Raw genomic sequence first — 20,929 nt, 5'->3', positions numbered from 1 at the left:
TTGTAAATATCAGTCTTATACGAAATAAATTTGGTTTATCCTAAATGAACCAAACTTTTTACATAACAATGTAATTTAAAGAATGCACCACAAATGCTGGCATCCCATGTTACTGATACAACTTGGGCTACTTATCAGTGTGTATAACATTTTTAGTGAAAACAAAGAATGGTGACCTAATTCTTTTCTCCGCCTTAATATTTCTGTAAAACTTAAACCACATGTCAAAGGTGAAGAACTTTGGTTTATTAACTTTCATTGAGCATAAAATTGACATTTGGAAGCACAAAGCTTAATTTTTCTCATTACAATTTGTGTAAGACATTATTTACAAAGCATTTTTTCATACCTTATCTTATCTAACCTTAAGACTGCCCTATGGGGGGTTCCAGGGTGTTATTATTCCAAACCTCAGCATCAAACCAACCCACGTGGAGTCCAGTTTTCAAAAGACACTCAATCTTGCTTTGGGAGGCCGAGGCGGTCAGGAGTTTGAGACCAGCCTGGCCAACATGGTAAAACCCCATCTCTACTAAAAATACAAAAATTAGCCAGGCGTGGTGGCAGGCACCTGTAATCCCAGCTACTTGGGAGGCTGAGGCAGGAGAATCACTTAAACACAGGAGGCAGAGGTTGCAGTGAGCCAAGATCTTGCCATTGCACTCTCCAGCCTGGGTGACAAGAGCAAAACTCCATCTCAAAAAAACAAAAACAAAAACAAAAAGACACTCAATTTAATTTCAGTAAACCCTATTTTTCAAGACTCAATTCCTAAACATTTCGGAATGTTTGCTTGCCTTTGCACATGTCCCCTATCCACAGATACCAAAATCATCTTTTTAAAATGTATATTGAATTACATTATATGGCCTCTCAACTCTATCTCCTGCCAATCATATAGACAGGCCCCAGGGGCTTAGCACTTGCTAGCCCCTGCCTGGGATGCTCCTCCTCTCGCTCTAGCTCATCCCACAGATGCTTATCCTGTAGCCCAAAGTTCCCCTTCTCTGGTGGGTGCTGATCCATATTCTATGTCCGACCCATGGCCTCAGGACTGGGACTCCATGAGGCAAGGAAGTACCATAGGGTACAAAATGTAAGGAGGCACCTGCTCTCAGCTGCAACCTGGGGCCTTGCTGGCTCTGCCTACACCTGGCCCTGACCCTGCTTGCCCAGAGTGCTGGTGGCCAACAGCTCTCAACTGAGTCACTCTCTTGGAGTTACCTTTGGCTGAGTAGAGCTACCTTGCCCAAAGTCATACATTTTTTCCAGGCTTTGGGAACTGGTCCATAGAGGGTAAAAAGGCCTGAATCTTTGCCTCTACTTGGAACTATACTACTTGAAAAAATGTCCAGCTTTAGAGCTCCCCATGGATTTGGCCTAGGCCTTTCCTTGTTGCTACTACTCTGCAGTTCAATTTCTCCCTTTATTCAATCCTACTTTCTTTTTTTTCTTTTCCTCGAGGCGGAGTCTCGCTCTGTCGCCCAGGCTGGAGTGCAATGGCACAATCTCGGCTCACTGCAACCACGGCCTCCCAGGTTCAAGCGATTCTCCTGCCTTAGCCTCCTGAGTAGCTGGGACTACTGGCGCCCACCACCATGCTCAGCTAATTTTTGTATTTTTAGTAGAGACGGGGTTTTGCCCATCCCCCACAGTGACCTTCTGTCCTATCATCCTGTTTCTTTCCCTGTTTCCATTTCCGTTTGCTATCTATGCTTGTTTGTGGCTGCTTCCATCTCCTGTTTTAGGGCATTTCCCAGGAATCTCTTCTCTGTCCCATCCCCACAAGGCCCTGATCTTTGTCCATTAAACTAAATACAGCTAAGGTAGAAACTGGCAGAATTAAGGTGCTGCAACTCCTCTTAAGGTGAATGTATACAGTGGGGGCCCAGGAATCTTTAAAATTCAGAGCAAAGAAGCTCTTATTGGCTGGGCGTGGTGGCTCACGCCTGTAATCCCAGCACTTTGGGAGGCCAAGGTGGGCAGATCATTTGAGCTCAGGAATTTGAGACCAGCCTGGGCAACATAGCAAAACCCTGTCTCTACCAAAAATACAAAAATTAGCCAGGTGTGGTGGTGTGCACCTGTGGTCTCAGCTACTTCGGAGGTTGAAGTGGGAGGATGGCTTGAGCCCAGGAGTCAGAGGTTGCAGTGAGCTGATATGCTGCCTCTGCACTCCAGCCTGGACAACCGAGCCAGGACCCACCTCAAAAAAAAAAAAAAAAAGTTTATTGAAGAATCTCTTATTGTGAAATGAATTTCAATGTGTGAGCGGAAATAATTGGAGCGAAATATTCCTGTTGGTCTCCAATCTCATATCGTATGAGATGACAATTCTGCCCATGCAAGCTTCACAAAGACCAGAGATCTCCAGTTTAAAATGAGGCCAAGCATGGTGCCTCACGCCTATAATCCCAGCACTTTGGGAGGCCGATGCAGATGGATCACTGGAGGCCAAGAGTTTGACACCAGCCTGGCCAACACGGTAAAACCCCGTCTCTATTAAAAATACAAAAATTAGCTGGGTGTGGTGGCGGGCGCCTGTAATCCCGCTACTCAGGAGGCTAAGGCAGGAGAATTGCTTAAACCCAGGAGGTGGAAAGAGGCGGAGGTTGCAGTGAGTCAAGATCGTGCCATTGCACTCCAGCCTGGGCAACACAGTGAGACTCTGTCTCAAAAAATAATAAAATAAAATAAAATAAAATAATAAAATAAAATAAAATAAAATGGTTGTCAAACTCTTTGTAGACCAGAAAGTAAAATAAAATAAAAATAAAATAAAATAGCATTCTGACCGCAGCTTTCCAATGATGCTGGGCACATACTCAGAAAGGCCAAAGTGCTATTGAAGGTTGCTGGTTTTGTTTCTGCATTATGAATATCATGAAGTAAACTCTGCAGAGTCTTTATACCAGTCACTTTGGACCATCAGAAAAAGTGTGTGTGAGAACTTAAAAAAAAAAAAAATGCCATTTGCTAAGTGTTAGATTCATTAAAGAAAATCACATTACTTATTTTGTGAAAGAGCACTGCGGCAGAAGCCAGGGTGGCATGGCCACAGAGTGGGACCTCACTTGCTGGTGTAAACCATCTCAGTCCAAAGCAGGAACCTGAGGATAGGAAAAGCCAAAGAGAGATGAGATCATTCCCATGCAAGCAGATCACAGATTTCTCATTTTCTTTTTTCCTAAGTAGTTCTCTAGCATGATGAATAGCCAAAACATGTTGTAAAAGGATGAATGATGGCTAGGCAAGCATCCTAGGGCTCCCCAGTGCTAGATCTGGAATGGACACATTCAGATTCACCAACACCCCCTCCCCTAGATGAACTGAAAACCAAATCAGAATCTCCCACTCTATCTACTATCTGCATGCAAATAATAAGGGCGCATTTTCCTTAAAGATCATTCTCCCACCTAAAAAATAATTTCTGATGTCAGTCAAGAATTATTTTAAAGAATGCATATTTAGGCCAGGTGTGGTGGCTCACGCCTATAATGCTAGCACTTTGGGAGGCTGAGGCACAATAATTGCTTGAACGCAGGAGGCGGAGGTTGCAGTGAGCCAAGATCATGCCACTGCACTCCAGACTGTGCGACAGAACAGTTCTTTAAAAAAAAAAAAAAATGCATATTTACTTTGTGCAAAGTTGTCTGTTGGGTGCAGTTTTCGGATAAAAGCAGTTTCAGAGAGGTTCATCTCCCTTGCAATTTTCTGATGCATGTCTTCATCCAATTCCTTAATTAGAAACAAAAGATCATGGAGGTTTCAGAAACACAGATCTGACTTCCTTTGGACAACAACTACCATTAATTTAAAAAGCAGTTTAGTAATAATAAAAGTTACATGCTTAAAAGGAAATAATTACCAAGGAATTCAAGGCACTTTTATAAAGATTGGTTCTCAGAAACCCATGCTTGCAGTATCCTGTGAAGAAGGGTTATAAATGTGCAAGCTGGAACAGACTGTGAAAAACTGGCTGGCTTAGCCTGTCTTTTGTCACATTAAGATCTAGTCTAGCTGACAGAGTGTGCTCTCTTCTAAAAACAATCTCCACACGAGGAAGTACCCCAATCTCCTTTGCCTTGTTGGTGAAAGGGAGGTTCAGCACTCACTCTGGGCAGGCTGGACCGCTCCTCCCCGTCTTTGCATGGTTTACTCCCGTTCATGGGAAGGGCTTCAGGCCAGGGGTCACCTCCTCCAGTAAGCCTTCCCAGACCACTGTGTCTAAAGGTGTTGTCTCCTCTCCAGTGCTTAAATGTCCTGAAATTGCCTGGTGTGCCCTTTACTGTCTGGCCTCGCCACCTCTGATTCTAAGTTCTGTTGGGGTACAGACTGTGCTGTCTTGCTTTGTCGGGACCTGGAACAATGCCTGGTATTCATCCCAGCATAGTAGGAGATCAGTAAACATTTGTTGAAAAAATAAGTACATTATTTCACTTAATCTCATTTTTAAAACCCTCAATGTAAATATTTTTATACCCTTACAAATGAAGAAATTAAACGGAGATCATATAATATCCTAAGACCACAATATACCTAATAAACAGTACAGTGATTAAGAATGAGAGCTTAGTTAGGCGTGGTGGCTCACGCCTGTAATCCCAACACTTTGGGAGGCTGAGGTGGGAGGATAGCTTGAGTCCAGGAGTTCAAGACCAGCCTGGGTAACATAGTAAGACTCTGTCTCTGTAAAAAAGATTAAAAAAAAAAAAAGAGTTAAGGCTTTAGCTGGGCATGGTGGCTTATGCCTGTAATCCTGGCATTTTGGGAGGCCAAGGCAAGAAGATGGCTTGAGACCAGGAGTTCAAGACCACCCCCCAGTCTCTATAAAAAATAAAAATAAAAAGTGTAGCCGGGCATGGTGGTGCTTGCCTATGGTCCAGACTAAATGGGAGGCTGAGGTGGGAGGATATTTTGAGCCCAGAAGTCAAGGCTGCAGTGAGCCATGATTGTGCCACTGCACTCCAGCCTGGGCGACAAAGCAAGATCCTGTCTCAAAAACAAAAAAGAAAAGAAAAAAGAAAAAGAATAAGGGCTTTGCAAATGTGGACAATAGTAACAACTGGCCAGGCACATGCCTATAATCCCAGCACTTTGGGAGGCTCATGCCTATAATGCCAGCACTTTGGGAGGCCAAGGAGAGTGGATCGCTTGAGCCTAGGAGTTGGAGACCAGCCTGTGCAACATAGCGAGAACCTGACTCTAAAAAAAAATTTCTTTTACACAGTAACAACTGGTGAATCTAGAGAAAGGGAATATGCATGTTCATTGTACCATTCTTGAAACTTTTCTGTAGGTTTTTAATTTTTCAAAATAAATTGTTTAAAAAAATTATGTGGGTTTGAAAACAGAATTGAATTTCTATCCTGTGTGAGCCCCTAGTAGCAGTGTAAAAGTGGGCAAGTCATTTAATCTTATGGCCTCAGTTTCCACACCTTTAGGATGGGAATAATAGCACTTAAGTCAAGGTTTATTGTGAAGATATATACATGCACACAAACACACACACACACACACACACATTCCTCTTAACTCAAGAAAAAAGTGGACCCGGCTGGGTGCGGTGGCTCACGCCGGTAATCCCAGCACCTTAGGAGGCCGAGGCGGGTGGATCACGAGGTCAGGAGTTCGAGACCAGCCTGGCCAATATGGAGAAACTCCATCTCTACTAAAAATACAAAAAAATTAGCCAAGAGTGGTGGCACGCGCCTGTAATCCCAGCTACTTGGGAGACTGAGGCAGGCGAGTTGCTTGAACCTGGGAGGCAGAGGTTGCAGTGAGCCGAGATCGCGCCACTGCACTCCAGCCTGGGTGACAGAGTGAGACTCCATCTCAAAAAAAAAAAAAAAAAAAAAAGTGGACCCGAAGTATGTTTTCCTTTTGAGAAGAAAAATCCATTTTTAATCAATAAAATGCTTACTAGTTAGATTTTGAATTTTAAAGAAGTTTCAAGACAATGCATTTTTGTTTTGGTCAAATTTATTGCTCTTGAGCTCCTGAAACCCAGAATAATTATAATTTTATATTAATAAATTCATAATTTACTTCTCTGAGTTATGCAAATTAAACACTCTTGTGTTTGGTTCAAAATCTTTTGAAACATGTTCCATATAATTGTATAGGGCATAAAACTGTGATTATTGTGAAAAATCAGTCATGATTTTAAAACTACCGGCTGATAGAAAAATCTGAGCAGGGGCCAGGTGTGGTAGCTTATGCCTGTAATCCCAGCACTTTAGGAGGGCGAGGCGGGTGGATCACCTGAGGTCAGGAGTTCGAGACCAGCCTGGCCAACATGGCAAAACCCCATCGCTACTAAAAATACAAAAATTAGCCAGGAGTGGTGGTGCGCACCTGTAATCCCAGCTACTCAGGAGGCTGAGCAGTAGTCGCTTGAACCCGGGAGGCAGAGGTTGCAGTGAGCCGAGATCATGCCATTGCACTCCAGCCTGGGCGACAGAGCGAGACTCCGTCTCAAAAATAAATAAATAAATAAATCATGACAGGAAACATAATAAGTTTTTTTTTTTTTTTTTTTTTTTTGAGACGGAGTCTCACTCTGTCGCCCTGGCTAGAGTGTAGTGGCACTGTCTCAGCTCACTGCAACCTATGCCTCTTGGGTTCAAGCAATTCTCCCACTCAGCCTCCTGAGTACCTGGGACTACAGGTGCAGACCACCATGCCCGGCTAATTTTTTGTATTTTAGTAGAGATGGAGTTTCGCCATGTTGCCCAGGCTGGTCTTGAACTCCTGAGCTCAGGCAATGAGCCCATATTGGCCTCCCAAAGTGCTAGGATTACAGGCATGAGCCTCTACGCCCTGGCTCACCCAGAGAGAGACTGAAAGAAACAGAGAGAGAGAGAGAGAGAGAAATAACTCATCCCAGTGCCCAACACGTAGTAGGTACTTGATACATGTTAGCTTTTTATTTGAGTGGCTCAAAGTCATGCTTTAACCAGCCATACTACACTGCCTGCCCATCACAAAGACAAACGATTATTAACCCTTTAACATGCTACAGACAGGGAAAACCAATGTCTAGCAGAGAAAATCGACCCCTGCAAGGTTTCTAAGACGGAACAGCAATCAATCAATTAATGAGTACTGTGCTGAGCCAGGAGCACAGCAACACAACCAAGGGGATTTGTTGGAAATGCAGAGTCCGAGGTCCCGTGTCTTGGGCCTCTGACATTCTGAATCAGAATCTCCATTTTCGCAAGCTCCCCAGGTGATCGTGTGCACATTAAAGTTTGAGAAACCCTCGTGTATAAGCCATGGATCTGTGTTCAAGGGACTTAGCATCTAGGTGGGGAGTCAAGACAGCCACAGACAGCAACTGTGAACAATACCAGAGAAGATGTAATTGAGACACATAGATTTTGACAATAAATACTCTAAAACTTTAAAGATGAGGCCTTGTGGTGAACCTAGAAAAGAGGGGAGATTTCGGTGATTTGGACAGAAAAGTGTGTGCAAAGAGCTTTGTATTAGGATAGCTTCTTAGGCAAGTTGCTTGATCTCACTTCTGTTTTTTTGTTTTGTTTTGTTTGGTTTTGTTTTTTTGAGACGGAATCTCGCTCTGTCACCCAGGCTGGAGCGCAGTGGTGCGATCTGGCTCACTGCAACCTCTGCCTCCCAGGTTCAAGTGATTCTTCTGCCTCAGTGTCCTGAGTAGCTGGGATTACAAGTGTGTGCCACCACACCCGGCTGATTTTTGTATTTTTATTAGAGATGAGGTTTCACCATGTTGACCAGACTGGTCTCAAACTCCTGACCTCAGGTGATTCTCCCACCCCGGCCTCCCAAAGTGCTGAGATTACAGGCATGAGCCACCGCACCCACCCTTTCTCTTGTTAAATCAGAGATTAAACTTTAACATAATGGATACTCTAGAATTCTAGAAGTAGGATGGTGAAAATGCAGTGGGATGAGTACCTGTCCCACCTTTGGGCACCTGTGGGCCTGGATAAGTGAGAAATCCCACCTAAGAAGAGGAGTAGAGGGGGCCACTGGAAAGTCCCAGCCTACAAGACAACAATGTTAACAATTGAACTCAAGCACTCTCCATGGCCTGTTGAATGTTTTCTGTGGAAACTGGTCCAGATGCACATGAGCACAACACCTGATAGAAACTGGGAGGTATTTAAGCCCCTTAGTGCAGAGTCTGCAATCACAAGTCTCAGTGGTAATCGAAACGTGATCAAGAAAAGCCTTTGCTGGCCTTCCTGGACTTGCCTCCTTGCCTGCAGAAACCTAAAGTGCCTGCCAGTCCTTCCTCTATCTGATCTGGCCAAACTTCCTATCTTCGTCCTTCCTTTCTTTGTCTATAGCTCCCTGTAACCTTTAGGATAAGTCTTTAAAAGTATTAAAGCATCCTACATTGTAGCCAAGCTCACCATCTACTGGTAATAGGTTTCTTTGCAAATGGGCCCTTTCACACATTAGCTAGGACACAAACTCCACTGCCCACTAGCTCTTTAATCCTCTCTACCTTGGTATACTGAATTTCTTGCAATTTGAATTTATATAACTGTAACTTCTATTTCAGGACACTAAAAAATGCACCTGCTATTTGCCTGAGGGACCAGAGACACGTGGAAAGTTTAACAGTAGCAGCCCACATGTACCACTGGCAGCTGGACTTTCACTGAATTTCTACACTGCAACCAAAGGTCAAGACAATGGTGAATCATGGAAAGACTTCAACTTTGAAAGCCTTACAAACAAAAGAGAGAGGATGCATTTGTTCAAAATACTGGTTTTTCTTTCCAACAATTTTTCCATTTTATACTAGGAGCTTCTTTTCAAACACTGGACAAAACAGTTACAAACCAACAGCTATGAATTCCCTTGCTTTAATATCCATTTCCCTTTGGCCATCTCATGTGAATCAAATTTCCAACAGCAAAAACAGAGTGATGTTTGCCTTTCTGAATTCCAGTGTACTGCTTTGGCATACCGAGGTTCCATCGCCTTATGACCCACAAAGATTAATGATCAGAAAATCAGAGTAAAGTTTTAAAATACTCCCATCTTGTGGCAGTTTTGAAATATGGCAGCCTGAATATGACAGCCCTGACTTACCAGTCCTTATTGTTCATTTGTCCCTCTGCTGTAAATAAGATTCCAGTAAAGTCAACACACCTGGATGGAGAAAGTTCTAACACCATCAAGGAAGTGGAAAAGTTGTAAACTAAAATCTACAAAACATTAGGCTGGGTGCAGTGGCTCTTGTCCAAGCACTTTAGGAGGCTGAGGTGAGAGGATCACCTGAGGCCAGAAGTTAGAGACCAGCCTGGGCAACATAGCAAGACCCTGTCTCTACAAAACATAAAAATTAGCTGAGCGTGGCAGTGCACACCTGTTGTCTCAGCTACTCAGGAGGCTGAGGCAGGCGGATAGCTTGAGCCCAGGAGTTCAAGGCTGCAGTGAGCTATAATCATGCCACTGTACTCCAGCCTAGGGGAGAAAGCAAGGTCCTGTCTCTGAAAAAAAAAAAAACACCACTGGTTATTACCACCACAACCAGTAGTTAGTTATGGGTCCCTCTAGTTTTTTACCCAGCTATCATCATAATGTATCTGTTTTACTTTTTACATTGCTTCTATACATTTTCCATGTTTCTACAAGGTCTTTATTGTCAAACGGATTGTCAGGCATCTGAGGACACCATCAATTTTTTATTTATTTATTTATGTTTGAGATAGAGTCTCACTCTGTCACCCAGGCTGGAGTGCAGTGGTGCTTTCTCAGCTCACTGCAACCTCTGCCTCCCAGGTACAAGCAACTCTACTGCCTCAGCCTCCCGAGTAGCTGGGATTACAGGCATGCGTCACCACACCTGGCTAATTTTTGGCTGGTCTTTAACCTTGGCTAATTTGACGGGGTTTCACCATGTTGGTCAGGGTGGTCTCAAACTTCTGACCTCAGGTGATCTGCCTGCCTCGGCCTCCCAAAGTGCTGGGATTACAGGTGTGAGCCACCGCACCCAGACATTTTTTTCAAATATTTGTTTTATGTTCCACTTAGACCTTAATCCGTTTTTGTTTTCACCTAATGTATAGTGTTATATGTTTCTCATGTGAAAAATTTAAAAATTTAAAAATGTCAGCCGGGCGTGGTGACTCACACCTGTAATCCCAGCACTTTGGGAGGCCAAGGTGGGAAGATTGCTTGTCTCAAAAAAATAAAAATTTAAAAATTTAAAAATGGACTTGTCTTGAAAACAAAAAATCCTTTAGACTATTATAGAAGCTCTTGAACTTTATTACTCAGAAGTTTTTACTTTACTTTCAGTAGTCTTTTATCAAGTGTTCAAAAAGCTCAAAGCACCATGACCTAGTCTTTAGTCTATCCACCAGGTTTTCCTGTGCTTAGTCTCATCCTGGTCAAATTTTGAATAACTTAAAACAAAGCTACAAAAAAAAAAAATCATCTGAAGCCCTGCACTTAAAATCTGAGGTATTTTTACCTCATAAAACCTAACATTATTCCATTCTCTGAGGCCTGGTACCTTCAGGTCTTTTAGCCTCTGTGGTAACTACTGAATAACGATGGGTTTACATGCCCATTTTCTGCACTAGACTCTGAGCCCCTCAAGGGCAGGTGAACTTGTTAACCTTTGTACCTCTGGCTCCTAGCCCAGAGCCTGGCTGAACTCCTACAGAATTGTGGCCAATATTATAAGATTTAGCGTTTATTTGTCTCTGACATTTTCCTGTGGCCACCTGTATTCTCTCCACCATCTCAGGACAACGAACCCAAGGGCAGACACCACCATTTATACTTCTATTATAAATTTTATTGATTATGAATTAGGAAAAGTGCTACCTTTGCCTCCAGGAGGATAAGATTCTCACATCCAAAGAGCAGAAAAGCATGACTAAGAGGCGTAGCAAACTAATCTTTAGATATCTATTCAGGTGTCTCTGACAGGCCATGAAATTATCCTGGTCTCACAGGCCCTAGCCTCAAAAGAAGTGAATTGGAAAACTCTTTAGAGAGCGTCCCCAAATCACGGACTTCCTTATCTTCTTTTTCCTTCTTCCATTCATACTAAAGCGTGTTGTTTTAAACTGTAAGTTCTTTGCTTAAATTTTTATTTCCTAGTTTTTCCAAATATATAATTAACATACAAAATATGTTTTAATGGAGAGATAGGTAGAAAGAGAGAGGAAAAAAGAAAAGAAAGAAAGAGAAAGGGAGAGATATCAATCCCATAAGTCTGATGTTTGCTGAATTTACTGGAAATAAAAGGAGTAAGTTGGAGAATAATCCAATTCTTGTTATCTGGTAAAAATGGAATATATTCTATTCAATATAAACTACTGTCAAAACTCTTCAAGGATATTACATGCGGACATGGGGCAAATGTATTAAGACTTCTGACAAGCAGTTATAGTCAATTCCACAATTCCTTGACAGGAAGTTGTATCTGCCAGATTGTTTCTAAAGAAAGGTCATGATTTGGAATCTGGTTGTTAATTGTTTTCATACTAATCTTCCCAAGCTCTTGTAATAATGGACAAAGTTTATTAACTTTATCACCTTCTGCATTTTGTGGAGAGAAAATACCAGCTCAAGTTTGCGTAATGAATGTAGAGTTAAGGTAAGAAAAGGACTCTTGATGGCCACCTTACTGCTCCACTTGAGGGAGAAAATAAGTGTGAAAAGGACTCAATTAATAATATTCCACCAGGTGTGGTGGCTCAGGCCTGTAATCCCAGCACTTTGGAAGGCCAAGATGGGAGAATCACTTGAATCCAGGAGTTTGAGACCAGCCTGGTCAACATAGCGAGACCACATCTCTATTTTATAAAAAGTTTTAAAAAATAAAAAACAACAACAACAGCAGTAAAAAACGATGTTCAGGTCATCAGTCCTCCTTTTTTTTTTTTTTTTTCTTTTTCCTTAGAGACAGGGTCTCGCTATGTTGGCCAGGTTGGTCTCAAACTCCTGGCCCCAAGCAATCCTCCTGCCTCAGCCTCCCAAAGTACTAGGATTATGGGCAAGAGCCACCACACCCAGCCCAGTTCTCCATCATGATTGCACACTGGAATCACTTGGGGAACTTTAAAAAAACACTGCTGGCCGGGTGCGGTGCTCACGCCTGTAATCCCAGCACTTTGGGAGGCCGAGGCGGGTAGATCACCTGAGGTCAGGAGTTCGAGACCAGCCTGGCCAACATAACGAAACCCCGTCTCTATTAAAAATACAAAAAATTAGCTGTGCATGGTGGCGGGCACCTGTAATCTCAGCTACTTGGGAGGCTAAGGCAAGAGAATCACTTGAACCCGGGAGGCGGATGTTGCAGTAAGCTCAGATCACGCCATTGCACTCCAGCCTGGGCAACAAGAGCGGAACTCCGTCTCAAAAACAAAACAAAACAAAAAAACACTGCTGCCCCCCACTCCCAGAGAGTCTGTTGTAATTGGTCTAGAAGACAGCATTTTCAAAGTTCCTTGGGTGATTTTCATGTATAGCCAGGTTGAGATTCACTGTCCCTGAAGGCCCCAACACACACTTTGCCCAACTTAATACGACTTATTTAAGATCATCAATTGCTAACTGTCTTCTTGAAGTAATTTCCAGAAAATCTACTCTTGTGCTAACTGCTCTGAGTGAAAGGACACCTTACCTTGTTTCTTACTACTTAGGGACCAACACAAGGTCAATATTTAAATATTAACTATTAACAATATTTAACTATTTAACTATTCCATTAATATTTATCTATTTAACTATTCTATTAATATTTAACTATTCCATTAATATTTAACTATTCTATTAATATGTATCCTAATCAAAAAGCCATTTTAAAAATGAGTCTTTCAGTAAGTTATTTATATACTATAGCTTAATTCCTTCTACCTCTCTACTTAACTACTTAATTCCTTGCAAAATGTCTCATTTTCTTGATCCTGAAAAGAATTTCTAATTGCCTGAGCTATAGGTAAGGTTAAAGATACTCATTTAGGATCTGTTATGCTAAATGTGAAATCGGCTATGTCTAGTCACACAAAACTCATCTAATTTCATTCCCCTCAACACTTGGTGCTATGAAAACCTGATGGCTAAAAGGGAGCTCTAGCTCTTCTTTTTTAAAATTGGCTCTAGTTCCTCTTTATCTGAATCTTCATTTCATTGGACGTACCCAAGGCATAGGCATTTTTATCAAATACTTTGGTCAAAATCAACTTGCATACATCAACATTACTGATATGATGGCAAAGAACACAAACCAAAGAGGTAAACAAACAGGTGAAACTAGTCTTTTAAAATAAGTAATTGTTTCTACAGGAATCTAGAATTTCAAGTACTGTAATTCAAAACCAAGCACTTACATTTTCTAGGAGGCAAACAGCAGCAGGATTCCCACGAAATGCTCTTGCTGTGAATGCATCTGCTATGAAAATAGGAAGCTTCATTTTCCTTGCAAGCTGTTTTTGCAAGTTCTCAAAATTGCTGGTAGCCTGCTTTACGTCTTCTTCTTGGAAAAGAAAATCAAAAAGTTAATGTTTTACTTGGTGTCCAGACGCAAAGAACAGTTCCCAGATACAGAGTCAAGCAATTATTCAAACATACTACATTTAAAGATATATAATCCCCTAACTTCTTTTTTCTTTTTTTGAGATGGAGTCTTGCTCTTTTGCCCAGGCGGGAGTGCGGTGGCACCGATCTCAGCTCACTGTAACCTCTGCCTCCCCAGTTCAAGCGATTTTCCTACCTCGGCCTCTCGAGTAGCTGGAATTACAGGCACCTGCCACCACGCCTGGCTAGTTTCTGTGTTTTTAGTAGCGTCAGGTTTTCACGATGTAGGCCAGGCTGGTCTCGAACTCCTGACCTCAGGTGATCTGCCCTCCTCGGCCTCAAAAAGTGCTGAGATTATAGCCATGAGCCACTGTGCCTGGCCAATCCCCTAACTTTTTAAAATCTCTAAAATGAAATTCATTTTTAAATACTGGCTAAATTGATTTTTTCCATATTTTGTATTGACTTTTCATATTATACATAGAACTTAGCAGCATAATCATAGTCCTTCTCAGAGTAGCCAGAACTAGCTTAGGATCTGTTTTTGTTTTGTTTTGTTTTGTTTTTTTGAGACAGAGTCTCGCTCTATCGCTCAGGCTGGAGTGCAGTGGCGCGATCTCGGCTCGCTGCAAGCTTTCCCTCCCAGGTTCACGCCATTCTCCTGCCTCAGCCTCCCGAGTAGCTGGGACTACAGGCGCCCGCCACTGCGCCCGGCTAATTTTTTGTATTTTTAGTAGAGATGGGGTTTCACCATGTTAGCCAGGATGGTCTCGATCTCCTGACCTCGTGATCCACCCGCCTTGGCCTCCCAAAGTGCTGGGATTACAGGCGTGAGCCACCGTGCCCAGCCACTTAAGCTCTGCTTTTAATGAAGTGTATGAAACATACAAGAGGCATGTATGTTGCTTACAGTCTCCCAATGAATATTATTACCATTTTTTAAAAGAATGCATTTTTTTCTAATTAAAAAATATGCTCATTATAAAAAATCTGGAAAATAAAGACCCATAAGTGCACAAATTAGCAATAACATTATTAATGTTCTGGATGTACAGCTTTTATCAGAACTTTTACCCTCTTAACAGTAAATTGGCCCTCTGTATTCACAGAGGATAGATCCCAGGACCGTCTAATGATACCATACTCCCACGGATGCTCAAGTCCCTTATATAAAATAGCATAATTTGAGGGCCATTCCAATACAATTGGAAAATACTGTATAGTATGAATATTTTCTAAAGACACCAAATGCTTCAAAAACATCCTTTTAATAGATTTACAATACGTTTATGGATATGCTATAAGTTGTTTAACCATATCCCTTTGGGTGAATATTTAAGTTGTTTCTAATTTTTCACTTGTAAAGATAATGCAGTGATCAAACCTATTGAATGTAAATTTTCTTCTGTGTTCCTGATTCTTTTATATATATTCCTAAAAGTGAAATCCCTGGGTCAAAGTGTACAGATGTTTTAACTTAAACAGTTAAATTTATCTGCAGAAAAAGTATACCAATTTAGACAGTATATGAGAGTGTCTAACCATTGCTAATCTGATAGATTTTAAAATATCTTGTTTTCATTTGCATTTCTTAGATTATTCTTCTTTCTTTCTTTCTTTTTTTTTTTTTTTTTTTTGAGACAGAGTCTTACTCTGTCACCCAGGCTGGATTGCGCAGTCTCCACTCACTGCAACCTCTGCCTCCTGGGTTCAAGCGATTCTTATGCCTCAGCCTCCCAAGTAGCTGGGATTACAGGCACATGCCACCACACCTGGCTAATTTTTTGGTATTTTTTGTAGAGACGGGGTTTCGCCATGTTGGCCAGGCTGGTCTGGAGCTCCTCACTTAAGTGATCCTCCCACCTAGGCCTCCCAAAGTGCTGGGATTACAGGCGTGCCCCACTGCACCTGACCTGCATGGTGTGTGTGTGTGTGTGTCTGTGTGTGTGTGTGTGTTTTGAGACCATTCTCTTGAATTTTAATCTTGGTTCCATTTACCATGTAACTGTAGGAAAATCAGAAAGCTTCCATGTCCAAATAGCTTAGTCATTAAACCTGCCCACGGATGTGCCTGGGGAGAGTGATGTATATTTGTCCCTCTGTAATAGTCTTAGTTTGTTTACAGTTTTCCCGTCACTGCAGATTCCTGTTATTCTGTAGCTGTTAGCACAAAGAACCTACTTCATGGCCTGGCACAGTGGCTCACGTCTGTAATCCCAGCACTTTGGGAGGCCAAGGCAGGCAGATCACTTGAGGTCAGGAGTTCGAGACCAGCTTGGCCAACGTGGTGAAACCCATCTCTACCAAAAATATGAAAAAATTAGCCAGGTGTGGCGGCTCGTGCCTATAATCCCAGCTACTTGGGAGGCCGAGGCAGGAGAATCACTTGAACCTGGGAGGCGGAAGTTGCAGTGAGCCGAGATCATGCCACTACACTCCAGCCTGGACAACAGAGTGAGATTATGTTTCGGAAAAAAAAAAAAAAAGAACCCACTTCACTCTTGCTTATAACTTCCGCCTCAAAACTAGGCTACTCATTAATAAATATCCGTTTAGTTCTTTGAAAAAAATAAATATTGGCCAGGCGTGGTGGCTCACGTCTGTAATCCTAGCACTTTGGGAGGCCGAGGCGGGCCGATCATGAGGTCAGGAGATCAAGACCATCCTGGCCAACATGGTGAAACCCCGTCTCTACTAAAAATACAAAAATGAGCTGGGCATGGTGGCGCATGCCTGTAATCCCAGCTACTAGGGAGGCTGAGGCAGGAGAATCACTTGAACACAGAGTCGGAGGTTGCCGTGAGCCGAGATCACGCCACTGCACTCCAGCCTGGTGACAGAGAGAGACTCCGTCTCAAAAAAAAAAAAAAAAAAGAAAGAAAGAAAGAAAAAGAAAATATAAATATGTAGGCCAGGCACGGTGGCTCACACCTGTCATCCCAACACTTTGGGAGACTGAGGTGGGTGGATCACTTGAGGTCAGGAGTTCGAGACCAGCATGGCCAACATGGTGAAACCCCGTCTCTATTAAAAATACAAAAATTAGCCAGGCATGATAGCAGGCACCTGTAATCCCACCTACTCAGGAGGCTGAGGCAGGAGAATCGCTTGAACCTGGGAGGCTGAGGTTGAAGTGAGCTGAGATTGTACCACTGCACTCCAGCCTGGGTGACAGAGAGAGACTCTGTCTCAAAAAAAAAAAAAAAGAAGAAGAAAATAATAGAGTACTGGCATTCAAAGTGTATCCAAACACCATCTACTTTTTTTTCATTTGGTGAAAAGAAAATAAGTATCAAAAAGAATTACAAAGTGTAAATAAAATAAGTTTTAAACCAAAATTTGAAAGAAAATTTTTCTTTTTACTTTGTTTATGGTTTCTTTTAATTGTCAGATAAAATTATATTTATCATGTACAATATAATGTTTTGAAGTATATATATATATACACATTGTGAAATGGTTAAATCTAGCTAATTAACAAATGCATCACCTCACATAATTATTATTTTTGTGATTAGAACACTTAACATCCACTCTCTTTGCATTTTTCAAGAATACAGTATATTAACTATAGTCATGATGCTATACAATAGATCTCTTGAACTTATTCCTCCTATCTACTGTAATTATGTATCCTTTGGCCAGATCTCCCCAACCACTCCCCTCCCCAGCCACCCCCACCTCTGACAACCACCATTCTACTCTCTACTTCTACAATGTCAACTTTCTTAGATTCCTCACTGAGTGAGATTATGCAGTATTTGTCTTTCTGTGTTTGGCTTATTTCACTTAGTATAATGCCTTCCAGGTTCACCCATGTTGATGCAAATGATGGGATTTCTTTCTTTTTTATGGCTGAATAATATTCTATTGCATAAATATAGACACTCCTCTACTTTTGATGCGGTTACATCTCAATAAACCCATCGTAAGTTAAAAATATCATAAGTTGAAAATGCATTTAACACACCCAACCTACCAAACAATATAGTTTAGCCTAGCCTACCTTGCACATGCTCAGAACACTTACATTAGCTTTCAGTTGGGCAATCATCAAACACAAAGCCTAATTTATAATAAAGTGCTGAATATCTCATGTAATTTATTGAATACCCTACTGAAAGTAAAAAGCAAAATGGTTGTATGGGTACACACCATTAACGTACACCACTGAAAGCACACTGGGCTTTAGTGATACTGAGCATTTTATAATACAGCTATTGGCCATTTGTGTATCTTCTTTAGAGAAATGTCTATTTGGATACTTTGCCTTTTGTCCATTTTTTAATAGGGTTACTGGGTTATTTGGGGGCTTTTTGTAATTGATTTTCTTTCTTTTTGTTATTGAGTTTCTTTCCTTTTTTTTTTTTTTTTTTTTTTGAGACAGAGTCTCGCTCTGTCGCCCAGGCTGGAGTGCAGTGGTGCGATTTCCGCTCACTGCAAGCTCCGCCTCCCGGATTCACGCCATTCTCCTGCCTCAGCCTCCGGAGTAGCTGGGACTACAGGCGCCGGCCACCATGCCTCGCTAATTTTTTTGTATTTTTAGTAGAGATGGGGTTTCACCATGTTAGCCAGGATGGTCTCGATTTCCTGACCTCGAGATCCGCCCACCTCGGCCTCCCAAAGTGCTGGGATTACAGGCGTGAGCCACCGGGCCCAGCTGTTTTTTTTTTTTTTTAGGCAAGGTCTCACTCTGTCACCCAGGCTGGAGTGCAGTGGTGCAATCAATCACAGTTCACTGCGGCCTCGACCTCCCCAGGCTCAGGTGATTCTCCCACCTCAGCCTCCCGAGTAGCTGGACTACAAGCATGCACCACCGTGCCTGACTGACTTTTGTATTTATTGCAGAGAGGGGGTCTCGCCATGTTGCCCAAGCTGGTCTCAAACTCCTGAGCTCAAGCAATCTGCCTGCTTTGGCCTGCCAAAGTGCTAGGATTACAGGCTTGAGCCAATGCGCCGGGCCAAGTTTCTTATATTTTTTGAATATTAATCCCTTATCAGATGTATAATTTGCAAATATTTTCTCCCATTCCATACTTTGTCTTTTCATTCTGTTGTTTCCTTTGCTGTACAGAAGCTTTTTAGTTATGTAATCCCATTTGTCTATTTTTTGTTTTGTTGCCTGAAGAAAATTAACCTCTAAATTAGTTTCATCTAGCTACTAATATAGATCTATTCAAATACGATATATGCAGTGTTCAACTACTTTGTGTTTACTTTTATGCATACTTCCTGGATGTCACAGAAGCTCTGAACACCGCCTTTGTTAAAATGTTCATAGGCTAGTTCTGAATTCCTCAACCAGATTTATGTTCAAACACCTGATGTTTGGGAATTTTTTCACTTTTCTGCTAAAATTTAGGATTCTCATACTATCATCATGATTTACCATTTACCAAACAAATTTTATGAAAACACTTTGGTGTTAAGATCCACATTCTTGCTCCTCAAAATGTGGATCTCCTCAAAAGCTCAAGGGCCTGGAAGGGACTTCAGAAAATAGATTATAAATTGATATTAAGATGCTTTCTAAATAAGAAAACATAGTTCAGTACTTTGCAGTGGTAAAACCTTACCATATGCCAAAAAAAGACAACAACAACAAAAAAAAACCCTTTTCCATATGCCAAAAATTGTTCAGGTTCTTCCTGCTGCTCTATTAAGGAAGCTGTACTTGACAATCCAATTGAACTGGAGGTTTATATTTTAAACTTATAATTTTTATTTTTATTTTTACTTATTTATTTATTTATTTGTGGAGACAAAGTCTCACCCTGTCACCTAGGCTGGAGTGCAGTGGCACAATCTTGGCTCACTGCAACCTCTGCCTCCCAGGTTCAAGCGATTCTGCTGCCTCAGCCTCCCGAGTAGCTGGGACTACAGGCGTGCACCATTGTGCCCAGCTAATTTTTGTATTTTTAGTAGAGATGGGGTTTCACTGTGTTGGCCAAGCTGGTCTCAAACTCCTTACCTCAGGTGATCTGCCCACCTCAGCTTCCCAAAGTGCTGGGATTACAGGCATGAGCCACCACACCTAGCCTAAACTTAGAATTTTCAGTTTCACAGTTAAAGACTTATGAATCTTTTTATAAAGCACTGGTGGAGTTTTGCTCTATCTTGAAATTAATGGGGAAAACTTGGTCCACATATTCTTTACAAAAAGATATTATCTATCACTCTTGCCCTAGTTGATCCTCTCTCCCCAGCTACATGATAGCCTTGAGAACCACCATCCTGCAATCACCTGATAGCTACTAGAAGGGACAGGATGTGGTTGAAGTCTCTTCAAAGCTGCATTCACAGAGAATTGTCATTTGACTTGTCTGGTAGTTCCCTGGAAGACCCCCACTAACAAGGTTTGTCTTTTTTTTTTTTTTTCTTTTTGAGACAGAATCTCACTCTGTCACCCAGGCTGGAGTGCAGTGGCATGATCTCGGCTCACTGCAACCTCCGCCTCCCAGGTTCAAGCGATTCTCCTGCCTCAGACTCCTAAGTAGCTGGGATTGCAGGAGCACACCACCACACCAGGCTGATTTTTGTATTATTTTTAATTTAATTTTTTTTATTTATTTATTTGAGACAGAGTCTCGCTCTGTTGCCCAGGATGGAGTGCAATGGTACGATCTTGGCTCACTGCAACCTCCACCTCCTGGGTTCAAGCAATTTTCCTGCCTCAGCCCCCCAAGTAGTTGGGATTACAGGCACCCGCCACCATATCTGGCTAGGTTTCATATTTTTAGTTGAGACGGGGTTTCGCCATGTTGGTCAGGCTGGTCTCGAACTCCTGACCTCAGGTGATCTGCCCGCCTCGGCCTCCCAAAGTGCTGGGATCACAGGCGTGAGCCACCGCGCCCGGCCGTGGCTTGTCTTTATTGACCTGAGTCAAAGCTCACCCAACACAAACAGCCTTTCCTCAAGAGTTGTTTGTCAAAAACAAACAGCAACTGTTTAATAGCAACATGGCTGCCTGAGTCAGTGGATAATAGCTAAGGCAAATGATAGGCTAATCAAAAGTTGATAAGGAATAGCAAGGGAATGAGATGTCCAGAAGGGGTTTTGAAAAGCTCTGATGACCAGGCATGGTGGCTTGTGCCTGTAATCCCAGCACTTTGGGAGGCCTAGAAGGGTGGATAACTTGAGGTCAGGAGTTCAAGACCAGCCTGGCCAACATGGTGACACCCTGTCTCTACTAAAAATACAAAAATCAGCTGAGCATGGTGGTGTGTGCCTGTTATCCCAGCGACTCAGGAGGCTGAGGCAGGAGAATCGCTTGAACCTGGGAGGTGGAGGTTACAGTGAGCCAAGATTGCACCACTGCACTCCAGCCTGGTGAGAGTCTGTCTCCAAAAAAGAAAAGAAAAAAAAAAGCCCTGACATAGTCTTGAGAATCTAGAAG

General features: G+C 42.2%; 1 protein-coding gene across 11 annotated transcripts in view; it reads right to left on the bottom strand.

Moving 5' to 3' along the window:
- PBLD (phenazine biosynthesis like protein domain containing) overlaps positions 1 to 20,929 on the bottom strand; it is a 48,998-nt gene that overhangs the window by 10,647 nt on the left and 17,422 nt on the right. For 4 of the 11 annotated variants that reach the window (XM_054436691.2, XM_054436689.2, XM_054436684.1 and 1 more), the window contains exons 2-4: positions 13,347 to 13,492; positions 3,639 to 3,738; positions 3,012 to 3,110 (exon numbers count right to left, since the gene is read on the bottom strand). In XM_054436691.2, the coding sequence (XP_054292666.1) occupies positions 3,012 to 3,110; positions 3,639 to 3,738; positions 13,347 to 13,430 (283 nt within the window). In that variant the 5' untranslated portion in view covers positions 13,431 to 13,492. The remainder of the gene's footprint in view (positions 1 to 3,011; positions 3,111 to 3,638; positions 3,739 to 13,346; positions 13,493 to 20,929) is intronic. The other 7 variants (XM_054436688.2, XM_063670554.1, XM_054436685.1 and 4 more) reach the window with 3 other exon arrangements.

Source organism: Pongo pygmaeus, chromosome 8 (genome assembly GCF_028885625.2).
Source record: "Pongo pygmaeus isolate AG05252 chromosome 8, NHGRI_mPonPyg2-v2.0_pri, whole genome shotgun sequence".
NCBI classification, from domain to species: domain Eukaryota; kingdom Metazoa; phylum Chordata; class Mammalia; order Primates; family Hominidae; genus Pongo; species Pongo pygmaeus.
Note: the sequence above shows the minus strand (reverse complement) of the source record. Positions and strands in the feature narration are given on the sequence as shown.